The 19383-nt window shown below is 49.2% G+C and overlaps 1 protein-coding gene across 1 annotated transcript; it reads right to left on the bottom strand.

The window, feature by feature from the left end:
* Window positions 1-297: 297 nt before the first annotated feature.
* Window positions 298-16305, bottom strand: LOC144723927 (polyubiquitin-like). Its single transcript, XM_078602701.1, has 8 exons — window positions 16069-16305; window positions 14628-15150; window positions 14127-14356; window positions 5867-6030; window positions 4517-4607; window positions 3616-4147; window positions 2821-3045; window positions 298-1831 (listed from the first exon to the last, which is right to left on the bottom strand). The coding sequence occupies exons 2-8, from the start codon at window positions 15117-15119 to the stop codon at window positions 1598-1600; spliced, it is 1968 nt and encodes a 655-aa protein (XP_078458827.1). The 5' UTR covers window positions 15120-15150; window positions 16069-16305; the 3' UTR covers window positions 298-1597.
* Window positions 16306-19383: the final 3078 nt, after the last annotated feature.

The following is a 19383-nucleotide window of genomic DNA, read 5'->3' as shown; positions in this document are numbered from 1 at the left end:
TTTTGTTTTGTCTGAACCCGCCCCTACTGGACATCTGTGAAAACGAGCTTCATAGCTCGTCGGATTTCTCCAAGTAATAAATAAATAAATATCCTTATTCCAGCCCTGCGGCATTGGCCTCTCCGTGCCGGGGAGAGCGCTGGCGGCAATGAGCGTCCCGGCTCCCCGGTGGCGCCGTTGGCCACAACTCCTCTCGGTGGCGTGAGGTCGCCTCCCCCTGCACGCCCTGCTGTGCGGCCCCTTGGAGCGCGCGCTGCGGGGTGGGTGGCGGACTAAGCAATGGCACGGATGGCTCCATCAGATTCGCAGTCTTTATTTTGCAACCGGTAACGGGAACCAAGAAAATAAAGCGGGCAACAATACAACCCAGAATTGTTTGCTTTAGTCAGCTGACATATAAAAGTGCATTTATAATAAAATGTCATGTTACAGATGGTATAATCAAAGGTGTAAACTTTAAAAGAAAGAGACAAAATGTTTAAATTATTCCAGGAATTTAAACTTTTACGAATACTGTGCTTATAATCACACAGCGCGTTGCATCGTTAAATAAAAGATGGCCACACTACACTTGCGGGTGTACAAGACAAATAAAATAACAACACGCGAAAACTTCCATCGTAATCTCAACAAGTATTGACAATCAGCTCAACAACGAGACAGTATACATTTCAAATCGGTAAACAGGCACTTGAGCAATGGCGTGGGTAGTGTGGGTCATATTTTCTATATTTAATCAACAACCACATTCAGACATACGCATACAATTTTTGGTTTGACTCTTACTATATACAGACAAATACAAAACTAACATGGAATGATATGTATGCAACTGCAACCGTTGGCATATTCTCTTCTTAGACCTGACATTCATGTGGGCCCTCGTGTGTGTTGCCACATCCAACAAATAAACTCAAACACACATCACTGTTCCGAGATCGGAAAATAACCATCACAGGCTTAACTATTTGGATGAAGATTTGTAAAAGTTCGATGAATATTTATGCAGATTAAATATATGCACGAGTGCAGTAACGATAGCATGAACAATTTTTTTGTCAACATACACTGGCCATCACGGCGGTGATGGCCACACACAGGTGGAGATTTTGTAGAAGGCAGTATCTTCTTAGGTTTTTTCGGTAAAGTCACGTAGGTAAAACATCAAAATGAATGAAAATAAAATAAAATCAAAATTCACGACGTTTCGGAGGCAACACAAGTCTCCGTCATCAGGTGGGACCGTCACAACCAGATTAGCTGCATCAAGTGAGGCAATGATTCAAGATGTAATCGCCTCACTTGATGCAGCTAATCTGGCTGTGACGGTCCAACCTGATGACGGAGACTTGTGTTGCCTCCGAAACGTCGTGAATTTTGATTTTATTTTATTTTATTTTCATTCATTTTGATGTTTTACCTACGTGACTTTACCGAAAAAACCTAAGAAGATGATTCCTTGCAGTCACGAAAGCTTCAAATCTAGAATTAGAAGGCAGTAGTTGCAGGTCCACCCTGACCACGGCCAACTGGACAGAAGACCGCTCATGAATTGTGTCCGTCAATTCTTCAGGTGGCGCGTGCATGGGGCACGCGACTACCCTCCCCGCAGTTGTATCTGCATGGTGATGGTGGAGTGTTGCTGAATCCCGTACCCCTCCAGCTTCTGATCGTCCTCCAGGGTGTGGGTGCTGAAGGTGAGGATCTGCTGTTTGACCGGTATGCCCGCCTTCTGCTGGACCTTCTCCTTCAGTGAGAGCACCGAGTCGGAGAGCTTCACCTCTATCGTCAACGTTTTGTTCGTGAGCATCTTCACGAAGACGTCAACGGCCTGCGTGGAATATGAAATGAAAAGTTAAAACAATGCCGTCGCGTTACAAATGCCATCTTCACTTGGGCTACGCGCCGAGTTTTTTTTTGCAGGCATATAGGCTGTTGTTAATTTAGAATGTCCATTCGTAGAATGGTGGCATAGGTGCTCTACCACCTGTTGGCTGGCTGGCTCCATAATGAATGTTACAGTGAAGAGAAGAAGCCATTATCAGGCCATACTATTAAAGCAACGTAATGAGATGCAACATGACACTAATACACATCGAATCAGACTCAAGATAGCTGCATTGAGTACCAGGGGATTAGTTTATAATGTCAGTGTTCTCGTCACTTCTGTAACTGCACGGGGGGTACCTTGCAGTCGGGGGCGGCCCTAGACTAGTTGCCAGCAACTGTCGCACTCGGAGAACCATGCAATCGGCACCCCCAAACCCCAAGGGCAGATCTAGGCTGAGGTTTTTGGTAAACTGGGGAACATTTTGCCCGTATTTTCCACTTCATCTTTTTAAGCGTATTTTTTTTAAACAAAGGCATAATTATTTGGTTTGTCCGTCTGTCCAAGCAATACATTCTCAAATGTTGATGAATGAATTATAATTCATATTCCCTCTGTGCATGCACGGGAATTGAAATAATGGCACAATTATTATTTTATTTCTATATTTTTATTTTTGTTGTCTCGAATTTGGTGCCCCACTTAATGTGGCATCCGAGGTAACCGCCTAGGTCGCCTATATGGATGGGCCGCCCCTGCTTGCACTCAGAGTAGTGAATGAGCCGTGTTATCCGTGGCCTGCAATAGGCTTTTGAAAGTCAAATTCGGCCCTCGGTGAGGAAAATGTTCCTTAGCCCTACCCGAGATCAAGGCTGGCTGAAACAGAAAGGCATTCACAAAGTCACTTTTCTAAATTCGTTTTTTGCATTTTCTCACACCGACCCAGAGGTCGCGTTGGCGATTCCGAGTGCGTGTCAAGCGGCTCTGCTTACGTGGTCCACGTGAAGCAGGTTGACGGTGGCATTCTGCTTCAAGCCGCAATTGGCGAGGGTGGTGGCGTCCTGCAGCGCGGTGCCCCCGTAAGCGAGGCGCTGCTGAGCGGGCGACACCTTCCACTTGCTCTGGATCCTGACTTTCAGCGCCAGCACCAACTCGGACAGCTTCACCATCAGCCTCAGGGACTTCCCCTCCAGGTCCTTCACGACGATCTGCAAGGCCTGCGTTGGGGAGCGGGGGTGACGGGAGAGTGCACGGCATTTATTTTCAACGAAGGGTGACACACACGTGAATAGTCTACAGCTATCCACTTTTAGTGCTCTACATTACAATGCGTTGACGATTTTTTAAACTCGGCACGTGGGGCTCATGCTTGTCAGGTTTTTGACTACCCCATGATAATACAGTTAAAAGAAAACAAATATTAAAACATTCAGATTGCACTGTAATGTTTTCACCAAGATGTATCGTGTAGAAATATGTAAATACCCATTAAACGTAAAAAAACAAGTCACGTTTCAGCTTGCATCTGCCATCTACGTTGCGTTATGTTTGATGTACAGTCTAACAGCACAGTTTCATTCACAGCCTGTACGTGTCCACACATATGCATGCACGCAAATATTGTTGCGATGTTACCGTCGGCCTTCAGCCATTGGCAAAAATATTGTCAACTTCACGAAGTTGCCCGGTAGGTCAGTGGCATTGTGTGGTTGTGCCTGGTGCAGTTACACCACTGCTGTTGTGCCTGCCTGCGTGCCTGCGTACCTGCGTGCCTGAGTGCCACTCACGTCGTTTGGGTTCTTCATCATCGCGAGCAACATCGTCTTCATTTCGCTGCTGGGCGCCTCCTCGACGCCAACGACCGTGATCCTCTCCGGATCCCAGACGCAGTCCTCCTCCAGCTCGCTGGTCACCATCCCGCAGCCCCGCGGCACCCAGGCGGTGTCGTAGCCCTCGTCGTGCCAGGTGAGACGCAGGGGGTGGTCCTGGCCGTCGATTTTCTTCACGCGCCCCACGTTCACCCTGAGCTTCAGAATCACTTTGACGTTCTCGGGCTTCCCAATCGGATACCGCCTCGCCTTCTCGATGTCGCGGCTCACGTAGACGCCGGGCCCCAGCATGCCGCGTGTGGACCGCCTGAAGCCCTGCGCGAGGATGCCGCGTGCCCCGTGCGCGTCGGTGCCGTGGTACATGATGTAGCGCCGGTCATCCTTGGGGCTCTCTCCTCCCTGCAGGGAGCAGGGGCCATTGCGGTCTCCGATGGTCTCGGAGCAGTCCATCGTCGTGGAGCGGTGAAGGCGAGAGGATCTGTAGGCGGTGCTGAGAAACGCAGCACGATCTTGGTGAAAATGCAGCCTCGCAATTAAAACCACGAGCAGACGAAACGGAACTTTGTTAATTCGTCACAATTGGCTACGTTCGTATTTGTCGAGCAACCTCGTGTGGCAACGTTAGAAACACATGGAGCCTATTGTTGCAAAACTTAATGGAACATAAACACCTACAGCTATTTTGTTAAACCAACTGCTGAATGAGGAGTTCCCCAATCCTCGGCGGTCGTGGGGGTTATTTGACCATACTTCACCAACGCACAACCTGTTGTTGTTGTTGTTGCACTGCACGCAGCCGGGCTCCGCTCTACGCAAGAGACAGCATCGGCAGAGAGCGCAGCGACCGCGGGTATCTCACCTGTTCCACTTGACTCGTCTCGCAAGAGAAGGAGAAGGAGACGAAGGAGGAGAAGAGGCTGCGTGTGTCCCTGCCGTTGCGCGCTGCCCTCCTTATAAAGTCGCGCACGCGCCTCACCCTCCTAGCGCAGAGCCCCGGGGCTGGGGAATCCACGCAGAGCCTCTCCGACTGAGTTCAATCCGCACCGCGGTGTGGGCTCCTCCCAGCCGCCAGACCTCCCTTTCGGGTTTCCGAAACCTGCCTCTGTTTGTGACCGTGGTGCTGGAGGTTTGACAGCAGAGGTCCTACTCCGAATCAGTCGGGCGCCACTATCTTTCCATCGGCTGCGCAATGTTGTGTGGAAGCTCCCTCGTCTGTCGCTCCGCAAGACACTTGGGGTCTTCTCGACCACAGTCATGCCCTTCCTTTTCTATGCGTGAAATATTCAGGCTGGCATGCCTGCGATCCATCCTGGGTTTAACCAGGCTGGATTGTGTGAGGAGCTCACAAATCCTTGAAATATCTGGACACAGTGAGCTCCTCCGGCAGGCAAGGCTGCATTGGCTGGGTCATGTAGCCCGCATTCCCAGCCATCGCATGCCCAAGCAGCTTTTGTTTGGCCGCATCGAGGGGGCTAAACGGGTACGACATGTGTTGGTGAAGAGATGGAGTGGTGCGGTATGGGAGGATGTGGAGTTGAGTGGACTTGCCGACGACCGGTACCGGCGGTGTCAAGATCGGCCTCTGTGGAGGAGGCTCGTGAAGGACGCCGCTGCTGCTGGGCAGTTGGAGGCAGTCGCCCTCCAGCAACAACGGAGAGCAGAGGAGCGACGCTCACAACAACGAGCGGAGCGCCGGCCGTTTAAAATACAGCACAGGCGTAGCACAGGTGGTGCATCGGCCAGTCCTCTCAGTCGGCGAACCCATGGCGGCACCTGGGTCTGTCGCGAGACCTCCTGTCAGCGAGATTTCGACACTTTACGTGGCCGCAAAGTGCACCTAGCCTGGTACAGGCGCCGTGGTGACGTCACCGTCACTTAGTGGCGAGTGGCGCGGAATTGGTATTTGGGGGGGAGGGCGAGGAATGGGAGGGGGGGCGAAGAGTGGGGGGCGAGGAGTGGGGGGGGAGCGAGGAGTGGGGGTGGGGGCGAAGAGTGGGGGGGGGGCGAGGAGTGGGGGGGCGAGGAGTGGGGGAGCGAGGAGTGGGGGGGCGAGGAGTGGGGTGGGGGGAGCAAGGAGTGGGGGGGGTGGCGATGATGGGGGGGGAGGGGGGCGAGGAATGGGGGGAGCGATGAGGGGGGGGGGGGCTTGTTTCGGTGGTTTCCCGACACCCGCCGCGTCATCACCGCTGTGCCGCGCCCGCTCTCACACCGGTCCGTGCCGACGCAATGTTGGGAGACGTTTTGTCATCGATGTCTCTTTGTTCGGACGAGCAATTGGTCGTCATTAATCTCCGCCGGTTTCCCTGAGCCAGTGGTGGATATTCCCCATTCCTATGCTCGGGCCAGTTCGTCCACAGCACTCCCGTGACGTTCCTGTAAAATCGTGCACCCTTTGAGATCCGTGAATTCAGTGGAGTTGTCACAAGTGCCGGTTTTCTTAGAAGGTCCTCTTCGTCTCTCCACCACTTCAACACAAACATATCGTAGGGTCATCGCATCGGCTGCGATAGTCCAAGTTGTGAGTCGCCTGCAACAGACCCTGCACACACGCAAGCAACTGCGTGTGTGCATGCACTCCTATTGTTGTTCTTCCCCGCACCTCCAATTATCGAGATTAAGTTCAACCTACGTGCACGGTTTCATAATGCACGATGCATGGCAATGACCACGTAGCGTCTCTACACTTGCGAGGCGAAGGGGGCTGGAGACGGCCTTCGGGCACCGATGCGCTCTGGTTGCGTGACGTGGATTCTTGAATTCCACGCGAATTCAGCGAAATGAAGTCGAGGGTGACATGGCTCGTGTGATGCGCAGTGCATGCAGCGGGCAGCCTCGCTTCGGTTACCCATGGGGCGTTGCCTTGCAAATAGTGACGAGGCTAATCTATTGAGTAATAGAGCAGCGTGAACAACACTGTCGTCTTATTTATAGATCGTGACGCAGTAGTCACAGCCTCGTGGACACAATAACAAGAGTGCCCAGTGCATGTTCCGGCGAGCCGCGCTTCGAACCCGGGGCCACAGAGAGAAGTTCGATTCTTGGCCATAGCCAACGTCGGTGGTGAGGGATATCTATACTGGATCCGGCCCGACACGACCCCTTATCCACTAACACTGACAACGGCACGGTAAAACAACCCCCGTCACCAACAAAGGCGTTTTGAAGGCCTTCATTCAGCAGTGGATTAGCAGAGACATGTGGATGCATTACTCTTACAGTTGAATGCGAGGGGATGACACCAAAACTGAACGCAGAGTCGTTCATGAGGCACGAATTTGCTCTCCTGCTACTGACAACCATTGCCCTGGAGTTGGTGATCTCACGCAATCGTGTTCTCATCTCTTCGTGACCCACCAACCCCCACCGCACCCCGACTATAATCCAGTAATCAGCCGCCATGCAAAACAAAGTGCAATGTTTGATTCTCACGATGACGACGTTTTATTTTAATAACACTTAGTTTCAGAACATTAACTTTATTTTCATTAACATATCACATACCGTGCGAGTGCTGTGGTATGTCATACACGTCGTTAATCCGCGTGTGTTACACACGTGGGGTTTGACGTGGTCATAACAACACCGCCTCGTTCGCTGGTGTGCCACACTGTCGGGAGAAGGCAGTGCAATCACAATTCATTGTCGTACTGTACTATGCTCCAACGTCTATGGTCCCCACCTTAGCTGAACCCGCAGTGACCGGCGTGGCGAAGTTTATGGTCTTGCAACCTCCACGACCCATAATGGCGTGCAGGAGGGCGCGCATCCAGCGGTGAAATGATCAAAGCGACTGGATCCGTGGCGCACGGGCTTGCATCGTGCGCGTCGCGTGGCGTTCCGTGTTCTGTTTGCTGGAACTGACGTCGCCTGGTTCGCGGTTAATAATCAACCGACTGCTGTTCATGACCTGACCACAAAACAAGCGTCAGACGCTAGGAGCTGCCACGTGCCTGTCCCGTCGGCTAATTTCATGGCGCATGCCTTCTTTAGTGGCTTCTGACCTGTAAATACAGTGTATATATATAATCGCACATTCCATTAGATTCAAGGTAGAGTGAAAACACTCTTGGTATGGGAAATGCTGTGTGTGCTTACTATTGCAAACTCAAAATAACAATTCGCGTCGTTGTGGAATATATGAATGGGTTAAATGAGCAATGTCTCCTTAATATTCCCGTCTCTCCACGTAAAAACAAAAGTATTTCTTAAACAGTCCATCCATATGCTTGTAAGGTGGACAGCTACCAGCATTGATTCAAGTCTGACTGCTGATGAGACACTGCATGTCGAAACCCGGTTATGCTTGCACGATGCGTATTTGAATCAATGTCGCTGAAATTGTGCCCTCCCAGAAGGCCGTCCGGTTGATGGGTTGTAGAATAAAAATGTGTTTACTATTTCTTATGCCGAGAGCCGGATATGTGACGGCAGCGTTATCTGTCAGCGCTCGCGCGGGGCAGCAGTGGCGCAGTGGTTAGCGCACAGTGTCATGCTGCCGGCCACGTGGGTTCAATCTGGGTCACGAGTGACGTTTGAATCGATGCTCCGCCATCGCCCTCTTTCCCCTCCCCCCAACAAAGACAACGATTCCTCCTATACCCTTTAACTGACTCGGGGCAAGTGCTGTTAGCGAGCACCTACGAAGGCCGGAATAATACACGAGGGGGTGAGTGGCCAGCACCACGCCCGACCGCCTTTATCTCCCCATGTTGTATATGTTGGGAATCAAAATTTGTTATGTTGTATGCGTGCGTGGGTGAAATTATTATGTCGTATATGTGGGTTATGAATATTCAGTGAAAATAATAATAATCAAATGAAATTTGGTCAAATGTGTAATTATCCGGAAATATGTTAATTTATGTAATTATGCACATTTAATTATGCCAATTCGAGAGGTAATCGTAGTAATTATGCGAGTGGGTGTAATTATGATAATGCAAGTCGTTATGATAACCAGACCCCGCCTCGGTGACGAGGGTGGGTTATCGATCGGAATAAGGCAATTAATCGTATGCAGTTATGCAGGTGTGGTGTAAGTATGCAAGATTAACTTAGATTAACTCGGCATCGTTGTCTAGGTTCGTCTCATTCTCGCTTATATTTTAGGTCCCCGGTTCACCCCGTTATCGCTTTAACATTTACTGAGTATGTATTAGTGTGTTTATTAAGGTCACCAAGTTCAGATCTCAACGCAGAAGCAGATCTTATGCATAGATTTCAGGAAAGAATCACACAACCACTTCTGTATTAATCAATTTATTACTAATTCAACCTCAACTATGATATAGTATGCGAACTCTCAATCCCGGAACGTCAACACGGCATCAATACAGTATCATCAACGATTGTCTGATTTCACTTTGACAACGGCAAATGGATCCCGCATAACGCGATGGTTGTTAGTGAGAGAGAGAGTCGTTAAAATATGCAAATACTATGCTAAGAAAGACCTTAACGGTAATGAATGATTATACTCAATATTGTTCACGCAGTACCGCACTCTTTATTGATCATACGCAACCCTTATCACGTTGTTAGCACCTTGGGTCACGGGACAGTTGAATATTCTGTAGAGGATGCGAGTACGTGCGGCGATTATGACTGAAAGATACTTGAAAGATTATACGGCGATAAAAAAAACACAATCAAAACAGTTATTATTCTTAAAGGCACCAATCTCAACAGATACATCGGCAGGTTATCTGACAACAGAATGGCTCGGAGTAAGGGCCTGCGATGGTGCTCCTTTTCCGAAGATCGTTATCTTATACCAAGTTTACTAATTGGGGACCAGATCACCTGATAAGGATCTGGTGGGCCACCACTCCCCACGTGAGCGTGGCTCGGCGGAAGGAGGTGCCAAGAATCAATTCGTATTGATGGATCTGTTGGGAATTTATGCGATTAAGAGTACAGCCCACTAAATATTAAAGATAAAAATTACGAATACTCTTATAAACGACGGATGGCCATCACTCGGTCTCGTTGTGATGCCTTCACAGCCACGGATGGCTTATGGGTTCGAGTGTGTTTGAGTGGTAAGAGTTGTCTTGAATAGTCAGTGTTCGGAGTCGGTTCTTTATGTCAAACAGACGCCTGGTGGTCGTGTGGTGAGGGGGCGGTGCGCGTCATACGTATCAGTCGCTCCCCTGTCACCGTGGTGAACTTGGTTCGGATGCCCGTTGATACGCTGTCGCAGTTCGGAACCCGGTCGGTAGGTGGCGCCCACAGCTCGCTCGCAGCGTGCAGTGTTGGGTCGTCGACCAGGGTGAGCACGGAGCCTTGTCGCCAAACCGCGATCGTCACCAATCCGGCGGCAGCAGAGACCTCCGACTCGGCAGAGGTTGACCCACGCAGGCCGAGTTGAGCTGTCAAGCGGGTCTTGCCCGCCTGCAGAGGAGATGGGGAGCCGCTTGAGTCGAGCCCCGAGAGCCGGCTCCGGTGAGCCGATCGAACTCGGCTGAGTCCCAGACGAGCTGAAGAGTCGAGCCGACCCGCTGGTCGCAGCTCGCTCCTGAGTCGACCCTCCCGGTCGAGCTGAAGATGAGTCGAGCCGACCCGCTGGTCGCAGCTCGCTCCTGAGTCGATCCTCCCGGTCGAGCTGAAGATGAGTCGAGCCGACCCGCTGGTCGCAGTTCGCTCCTGAGTCGACCCTCCCGGTCGAGCTGAAGATGAGTCGAGCCGACCCGCTGGTCGCAGCTCGCTCCTGAGTCGACCCTCCCGGTCGAGCTGAAGATGAGTCGAGCCGACCCGCTGGTGGCAGCTCGCTCCTGAGTCGACCCTCCCGGTCGAACTGAAGATGAGTCGAGCCGACCCGCTGGTCGCAGCTCGCTCCTGAGTCGACCCTCCCGGTCGAACTGGTTTCCAATGCTCAGGGTCCTTTCTTTTATGCCGAAAAATCTCTTTGGACCCTGCCCACAAGGCGGGGTTTCTTTCGATTTACTGTGTCAGGATCTGTCCGTAGGTAGGTGTGTCCATGTGTGTGTCCGTACGTCCGTATGTCCTTGTGTGCATAAGTCGTCTCTCTGTCTGGGTGCGATATTATCTCTTGTCTGGCCTTCTTCATGAACCAAAACACAGACGTTACAAATCGTCTCATAGGCGTCTTTGTCCGTGTTGCACCACCTGGAGGGAGGGGCAACACTCCCTCCGACCCTCACCGATGCACAAAGAAACGGTTAAAAAGTTTTAAGTTAACATTTGTCCCTTACCATTTCACAGTTATGATTCTGTATGTAACCTAAGGTCTGTCGTTTCCCATCGTGGTGCTTGACTCAAGTGGAGGTGTTTTCCCGAGCGTATACACACTCCTATCCCGCGCTGCGGGGATACAAAGACGGCCGGGATCTTCCTTTCTTTCCGACCCTGGGTTTAACATCGCTCTTTTATTATGTATTTTATATTCGACCTGGTGGTGATTCATCCCGCATATGCTTCGGGTCGAGTTGTATAGAAATTATTAAAGTATGGAAATAACATTTCATATCAATAACTTTAGCCTACCCTGTTGTTAAATTCCGACTTTAACGTTACTTTAATAGCAATACAGAATAATTGAGCTTTTTGTCTTAACTAGGCGAACGCGAACTTCTGGTGACCCCCGCAGCCTGTGTTCAGCTGGGTCTGCATCCTTGAGAGATACACAACACTCTTATTGTCGTGGCCATCCAACCTTCTGCTCTGGGAGTGTTATTAATTTCAGGACAAAGGCCCCCTCACGTTCAGACGTGCAGAGTTGTTTAAATCAGCTCCCTCCCCTGTGCACACAGCCTTGAGCTGGGTTTATCTTTGCTCCCTCAGCTGCAGGAGGACAAGGCGTATTTCTACCTCCTCCCTGTGTGCACGTGTTCCAATTAGCTCGGAATCCCTAAACACACAATCAGTGATGATTCCTGGCTTTCTGTGGTTGTGATTTAGACAAAGGCGCCTCTGTTCCCTTCCATTGCCTTTAAGTTGACACTGCCATATTATTCGCCCATGTGCTGAGGTCATAGAATTTGTTTTGACTTCAGTAATATTAACATTCAGTATTGGATTAGCAAATGGGCAATGGTTCATTGATGTAGCTCGCAGCCTGGTCTCCAATTTGAGCGAGCGCGAGGATCGATAATTTAGCCTACTCTGTTGTTGAATTTCGAATTTTGACGTTACTTTAAAACCATGCAGGATGGTTGGGCTTTTTGCCTTAACTATGTCTGGCTGACTCTCCCACTGTCTCTGCCGCCTGCACGGGTGACATGTGCCCATTCATCAGGCCTTATCTTTCCTTGAAGCAAGGTTGCAAATTCTGCCATCCTAGCCCTCCTCCAGTTCATTACTTAACAACACCTGGTGTTTTGCAGTTTGCTGCGCTTTGGTGTGTTTTCATTCATTATATATCAATTTTGGAAGAAGGTGTTAGGATACAACACCCAGTGGCAATGTTTACACACCGCAACAGATATTGTACTCATTTTAGGCTGAGTCGACCTCCGGGGAGGCTCAGGACTAGTTCCGATAATCGTCACTGGCGTTGGCCGTGAGCGGAAATCGAACCCAGGTCGCCGGGTTCGTAGCGCAGCGCGCTCACCGCGACACCACCGCTTCCCCCACCGCACCCTCACGCACACAATTTCACCACCCCGCACACAGTTAGTGAAGTATGGTCAAACAACGTACATGGCCGAGACAATCTGGAGAGCCCTTCCAACAGTAGATTGACCAACAGGCTGTGCATACGACAGATTGTTTTTATCATTCCATTAATTATGTAAAGGTTGTGAAACCCTTTTAACTAGGTTTTTTCAAACAGACACATAACCAAACCTTTTGCAATGTGACATGTTTTGTGTGAAACGTGTGGCTTTAAAGTGTTTTTGTGATTGCTCTCGCACGTGATATTTATACACAGGTCTGTCGATTTATACCGAGTCGGTGCTGGGCACCTGTCACCTTTATCAACCAACGCTGGCCACCGTGGTGAAGTATGGTTAAGCGGTGTCCATGACCAACACGTTGTTGAACGGCCAAAAGGGCTGTAAACATTTTTTTTTATTGCAGGTACATCCAGCTGTCGACAGACGATAACGCGTGAGCAGTTGTGAGCTCTTCACCTGCGAGCCTGCCCCACATGTGCATTCAGATTGAATTGGTTCCTTGCATGCAGTTGAATTCTTTAATGTAGATTTTTGCACTCTGCACTTCACGCCAAGAAATAGGCGCAGCAGTGCGCGACTTACTCGAGGTTCAATGAACTCGGTTGCCCCGCAAACCCTGGACGTTTGGCACGCTCACAAGCACGGAGCATGGAGTCGGAAGCACTACTACCATTACAAATCCATTGGGGATACTGGGTTTGGCAGTGGCAGCACAATTAACAAAAACACACCAAACAACTTTGTTATATCCACCACCTTAAAAAGGAAATTATATAAGAGGCGACGTTTCATGCAAACGCCCTAGTGAGTTGCTGCCAAAAAGGGTCGTTTCCCAAAAGATTACTTATTTATATAAACTCTTATTTTAGGGCAGTGTTGTTATTAACAATTTGAGTTTTTGTTCTAATGCAGGACATCTCTGGGCAAAGCCATTATTGGTGCCTCATGTTCTTCCTCTGCGTTCCTGGTCCTCTTTCTCCGCTCATTCAAATACCGTACTTAAACCATTTCCACGTTCATTCGACACCATCCTTCATATCCTCGCCACTTTAAACCACTTTCCTGTTGGCCAGGTACTTCCATGTTCATCATCTTCGTCCCATTGATGAGCTTCCTCTCCTCCTACGACAGCCATCTAAAACGACTTTCTTTCAACTTCACTGAGAGATAGGTGATCTATTTTGATGTTAACCAAGCAGGGAATGCGTGTAAGGCATATTCGTAAACATGAAACCACACGAAGTTTCCTTAAAGTAGAAATATATTTATTGTTTATATATTTGCGAGAGACAAGTGAACAATATAGTCGAACAATGTGCAAGTAGCATTGACTTAGTGTCTAAATTCGCAGTTCATTTAAATATGCAATAACGGAAAAGGACATTTGGGAATCTGTGGATCTGGCTAAGTCGCGCCTTTTGACGTCATCTGGTCCAACACCATGTGAGACTAGGCTCTCAGGAAAGCTGTCTCGGGTGTGGACCAATCAACTTCAAGGACAGTGCATACATTATCAGAGTTATGTTTTTTGTTTGCATTACGACTGCAGGTATTGTGGTCTATGCAAACATGACTCCTTGTAAAAAAGGTATCAGTTTTGTTGCCAGATAAAAGGGTAAAAAAACAATTATCATATTTTTTCTTCTGGCAAATAAGGTTCCAATGGTCTGGCTAAGTCGTTACACTGCGTATCATGATCCCTCGACACAAAAACTCACACCACGGTGAGTGCAGTTTGAGAAGTCGCGACGACTCAAAAACAATCGAGGCTAAGGTCACATTCATCTCAAACGTGAGCCACGTGCGTGATTTTTCTGTCTTTAGGCTTGCCCTCCGCGCAGGCGGGCTTGCAATTGGATGGTGCTATGTGCCCTGATCTTGTAGGAACGCAGTGTGCGTTGGTCTTCCAGTTGCCGGCTCTCGAAAGTGAGAATCTGCTCCCTGGGGGGCACTCCCTCCTTCCGATGGACTTCCACCTTCAGCTGCTGCACCCGGTCCGAGAGGCTCACGTCGTACGTCCGGGTGCTCCCTTGAAAGTTCACCACGAAGATCTGGACGGTCTGCAGTGAGGACAAAGTGGTAATATTAACACAAAATAACGAGCAGGACACACGACAATTGAGCACGCACGTGAACCTGCGTACACACGCCTACTTCCACAGGCAATCCTGTGTCAGCCGTTGAAATTACACAGCACGTGATTGAACAATGTGCATCCAAATGTGATTTATATATGGGCACTGGTTCAATACTCGTATCATTCATAACGTAGATGTCTCATTCACAACATCCCTTACTGAAGCACATAAGTGCCGTTTACTTGACACGTACTTTGGATGGCATCCTAATCTTTTCCCGTAGAGTGGCGATTTGTCCAACAGGCGCCTCCTCGATGCCAATGACCTTGACCCTCTCCGGGTCCCACACGCAATCCTCCTCCAGATGGCTGATCACCATTCCGCACCCTGCGGGCACCCAGGCGGTGTCGTAGCCCTCGTCGTGCCAGGTGAGACGCAGGGGGTGGCCCTGGCTGTCGATCTTCTTGACCTTGCCCACATCCACCTCCAGCTTTAGGATGACCTTCAGGTGATCCTCCGTGTTCAGCGGGTACCGTCTGGCCTTGTCGATGTTGCGGCTCACGTACACGCCACGGCCCAGCATGCCGCCGGTAGACTGTCTGAAGCCCTCGGAGCAGATGGCTTTGGCCGAGGCCACGTTGGTGCCGTGGTACATGATGTAGACGCGGTCATCCGTGGGCGTCAAGCCCGCTTGGAGCGACCACGTGGGCGCGATGGTTTCCGAGGCAATTGTCTCGGTATTCATGATGGAGCAGAGAATGGAAGAAACTCGTTCACTATTGTAAACAAAAGCAAAAGGCGTAGATATGTCAGAGCTGACTGCAAATGCAATACAATTGCACAGTCCACACTTACAGAATGTCTACATGTGAGTGCAGCTCAAGATGCACGACATATAGGGGGCACGGGGGGGGGGGCTCCGAATGGAGGATGGGTTTCTCTTGAACTTGTCATGATTTTTGCAAGCGGCAGGGGGAAGCGGAGAGAATATGGAAAGGAGGCAAACATCCTTGTTCAAATATTATTTTCGAGGCCTAAATATTATAATACTACAGTACAGCCCTTTTGTCAATAGTCGCGGGTGGGTAACTCGCCGTACAGTGCAGGTAAGTTCTTTACCATACTTCACCACACTCGTATGGCCGATTCCTACCCACTGCCACTCGGCACACTAAGTCGGCTATCACTATGCCAGTCTCACCCGTTCGCTTGTGTTGATGTTACACACTCACACTGTCGCTGATCTCTTTTCTTGTCTCTATATCATTTTCTAGATTGAACACTCATGTCTTTGGAAATATTTTTTTGTGTTTAGTTTGTTGTCTTACCTCCGCACCTCGGAATTAGCACGCTTGGCTACGTACGGTGCGAACGAGGTTCAACATACAAACTTGAGATGTATTTTAAAACCAGTTTAATTACAAAATAACACTGCCATAAGCAAGTTTCATACCAACATTAAATGTCCATGTTATGTTTTACATGGTTTGTCATTGCTCACGTAACATTTCCGTAAATAATAAAGGACTGTACATATATCAATACGTAGCACATCGTTGCACTGGATAGACCTGATTTATTTCTTAAACTGAAGCGTCAATGTGCTTAAACAAGATGCTTCAGTTACACACGTGCACCTACCTAGAACTCAGCTCCTACAAAAAAACATCAGAGGCTCTTAAATTACCACTCACCTGCAATTGTGAGACTTCTACAGTCCGCTGTGTTCGTTCGGGAGGAAGATGTCGGATATTGACGACTCGCTACTCGCGAGCTGATCTTTATACTCGTGGGTCACCACGTCACCCAGCTGTTCGTGAATTCCCCGAAAAGGTGACGGACCTCAACGCGGCGCGTTTGATTCGCCGCGTAACTTCCAAAACCCCCACGAGCTCGTGCGTTCCTCGACTTTTGCCGTCGATTAAGAATCGCTTCTTGGCAAATACGCCGGCGTCAGCCGATGAGGGCGTGACGGCGTTTTACGATTTAGCCCCTGGCGCTGCGTGCACTGCTGACGGCCTATTGTGTTGAGTGCGATATTGGCACGTACACAAATAAAGTTTGATTCGTAGTGCCCCGCTCGCTGCATAAGGGTCTCTGCACGAACCGTCAGCGGTGACGTCCATTCAAACAAAATCTCAACACGCCGTCGTCAATAACACTGTCCTAAAAAATAAAAACATATATAATAACAAGCGACCTTTCGGGCAAAGTGGCCCTTTATTCGTCGGGGATACATAGTCTGTGCCTGTTTAGCACTGCCGACGGAACCTTCACATGAAAGTAATATACAAATGTATGACAACCAGGCAAGAGATCCATTGGGTCCGGAGTGGTGGTGCAGTGTTGAGCGTACGGCACTAAGAACCCAGCGACCTTTGCTCGAATCCCAACAATGGTTTACGTACGTGGCGAGTGGTGTCCACTTCACCAACCCGAAATGACCATTGTGATAAATTATGGTCAAACCCCCCCCCCCTCCCAATCGAAATGGTATGGGGAGGCCTTTATCCAGCAGCGGATTAAGCTTGAATGAAAAGAGAGCAACACTCGCCCCCCCCCCCCTTCTCCGCATCTTCCCCAATCCTGACCTTAATCCAGTGCAATCACGTAATCATTTAAGGCCGAGTCAACCTAGGGGGGGGTGGCTCCGACAAGTGTAGACACACCTCGCCACACGGACTCTGTGCATGGCCATGACACGGAAACAAACTCTGCCTGTTGCTCTTGCGTACTGCAAGTCGATGCGCGTCCTCCACGCGCGTCATTGCCGGGTTTCTGGTGATATCGATCTTTGCGCACTCCGGTGGATGTTGACATCGTCATGCTGGCAGCATCACGCGCTTGCTGACAACGCCGTGGTGCGAACTGAGCGTTTCGGGTCGTAAGCCCGGGTTGGTGGCTTGGCACGGGGCACTCACAAGCTCGCTTTGTGTCCGTGTCAAAGCCTCCTCTCTCTCTCCCGGTTTTCCCCATGAGCGCCACCTCCACCAGGGAGATACTGTATCTCTTACCTTGTGGGTTCTGGAGCGTTTAGCGGCGCCCCCTTTGTTGTCTGCGGCGTAGAAGAAACGACATGTGTTTTTTTCTTCTTGGTTCTTTCGGTAAAGTCACGTAGAAGGGAAATAATAAAATAATACAAATTAAACATGATGAAATATAATTCTCACGACGTTTCGGCCACAACGCAAGCAGCCGTCCTCAGGTGAAGAACAGGGCTGTCAGAATGACAGCGTCCGAATGAGACAGCCCTGTTCTTCACCTGAGGACGGCTGCTTGCGTTGTGGCCGAAACGTCGTGAGAATTTTATTGTTTTATTTTTATAATTTTATTATTTCCCTTCTACGTGACTTTACCGAAAGAACCAAGAAGATGAATCCCTGCAGTCACGAAAGCTTTAAATAGAAATGTGTTTTGAGGATGTAACGTACGTGTGCTGCCCACTTCGGCAACAACTGGTGTTGACTGCTGTAGTTTCCTCGTTCATGGAGCGCGACTCGTGATGAAGAATGCGATTTCAAACACAATAGAACAAAAATTAGAACTGCGTCACAATGTGTGGTCTAATATTGGTCGCGAAACCCAACGTTAACCCGACAACGTAAGGTCTACATTTCTTAAAATCTTTCACCGCAACTGGAGCACACGGGTAGACCTTTTAATCGTGCCTCTAACGCATACGGCATTGAGTTGCCTATTAACACGGGCAAAGCTCACGGTACAAAGAGAACACGCTAATCGCAGGTGACATTTCAGTGTTATTCAAATGCGGGTCTGCTCACGTAACTGGAAAATAGCATCACACTGCCTCAAGGCAAAACGTAGAGTACACATGTTACTGTGGGCACAGGCGAGGTGGGTGGAATGGGGTAGGCATTTATTAACGAGGGGAACAAACACAAACTAAAATAATGTAAACCAACGGTCGATATTCAGACATTTAATTCGAAAAACTGCCTGATATCATTTCGTTCCGCATTTTTGTACAAGGGTGTCGGTATTTCGCTCACTAAAACGCCCCTTGCTGTCACAAGTCCCTCCCGCACCCTGTCATTGTCCCTCAATCATTTACGCTCACGCCCAATAGGTCCTTACTCGCAGTAGGCAAGTGCCCTGTAGGATTTCTCATCCATGAGTCGGATTGCTCAATCCACCATCTTCGCTGTTAATGAACTGCTTTCTTATTCGTGTTGAACGATGCAGAATACATGACGTCGTGTTTTTGTTCTGATTGCCTTCGTTGCTGCTTTTGCCATGTTGGTGACTCGGGTTGCTCTTGCAAACGACTCGTGCTGGTGTATTGAGTTCGCATCGGGTGACACAAAATAAACATGATACTGTACTTAAAATGTATTAATCGCTTTGTCTCTATGGCCTATGTACGCTGAATGTCATTACCTTTCTTTAAAATGTCGCCGATTATATATTTTTCCTTTTAAGGCGGAGTTGACCAATTTGTTGATTTTTTTGTTTGGCTATTTGTGCTTGTGCACTGCTGCCAATACAGTATCGCCAAATAATGTTTACCTATGATTGGTGTTTCGATCGACACACCACATCCATCTCCAAGTAGGAACCACAATTGCACTATTAGAGTCAACATGATACGTGGAGAGAGCATTGCCAATGGTGGTTTATTTCATATTTGGGAGCCACTCGATATACAGAACAGATGCGTCCATGAAAAGTTATCCGTAAAGCGAAATTCCGTTGATCGAACCTCGTTTTCCCACTGACTTCAATCTACTGGACACATCTATGAAAAAAGAGCTTCATAGCTCATTGGATTTCCCCAGGATACATAAACATTTTGATCTAAGAATAAAAAAAAATGAATATGAAAACGGAACAACACAAAGCACCGAACCCACGAGGAGGCGAGCGAACCACGTGCAGCGCTGCTGGGACACGCGACAGAGACGCCCCCCCCCCTGTACTGTTCGTGCACTCTTTCATTTTCCACCACCCCCCGACCCCCCCCATAAAATATTTTAATGTCAGGATTCCAA

This window comes from Lampetra planeri, chromosome 19 (assembly GCF_965212315.1).
Source record: "Lampetra planeri chromosome 19, kcLamPlan1.2.h2, whole genome shotgun sequence".
In the NCBI taxonomy this organism is placed as follows: Eukaryota; Metazoa; Chordata; class Hyperoartia; order Petromyzontiformes; family Petromyzontidae; genus Lampetra; species Lampetra planeri.
This window is presented reverse-complemented; position numbering and strand designations above follow the sequence as displayed.

Coding starts and splice junctions, on each gene's coding strand:
- LOC144723927 (XM_078602701.1), bottom strand. CDS start 15,119: ATGAATACCGAGACAATTGCCTCGGAAACCATCGCGCCCACGTGGTCG. Junction 4,608..5,866: donor CATTGCGTCGGCACGGACCG/GTGTGAGAGCGG, acceptor CGACTTTATAAG/GAGGGCAGCGCGCAACGGCA. Junction 3,046..3,615: donor TGATGAAGAACCCAAACGAC/GTGAGTGGCACT, acceptor TCCCCAACGCAG/GCCTTGCAGATCGTCGTGAA.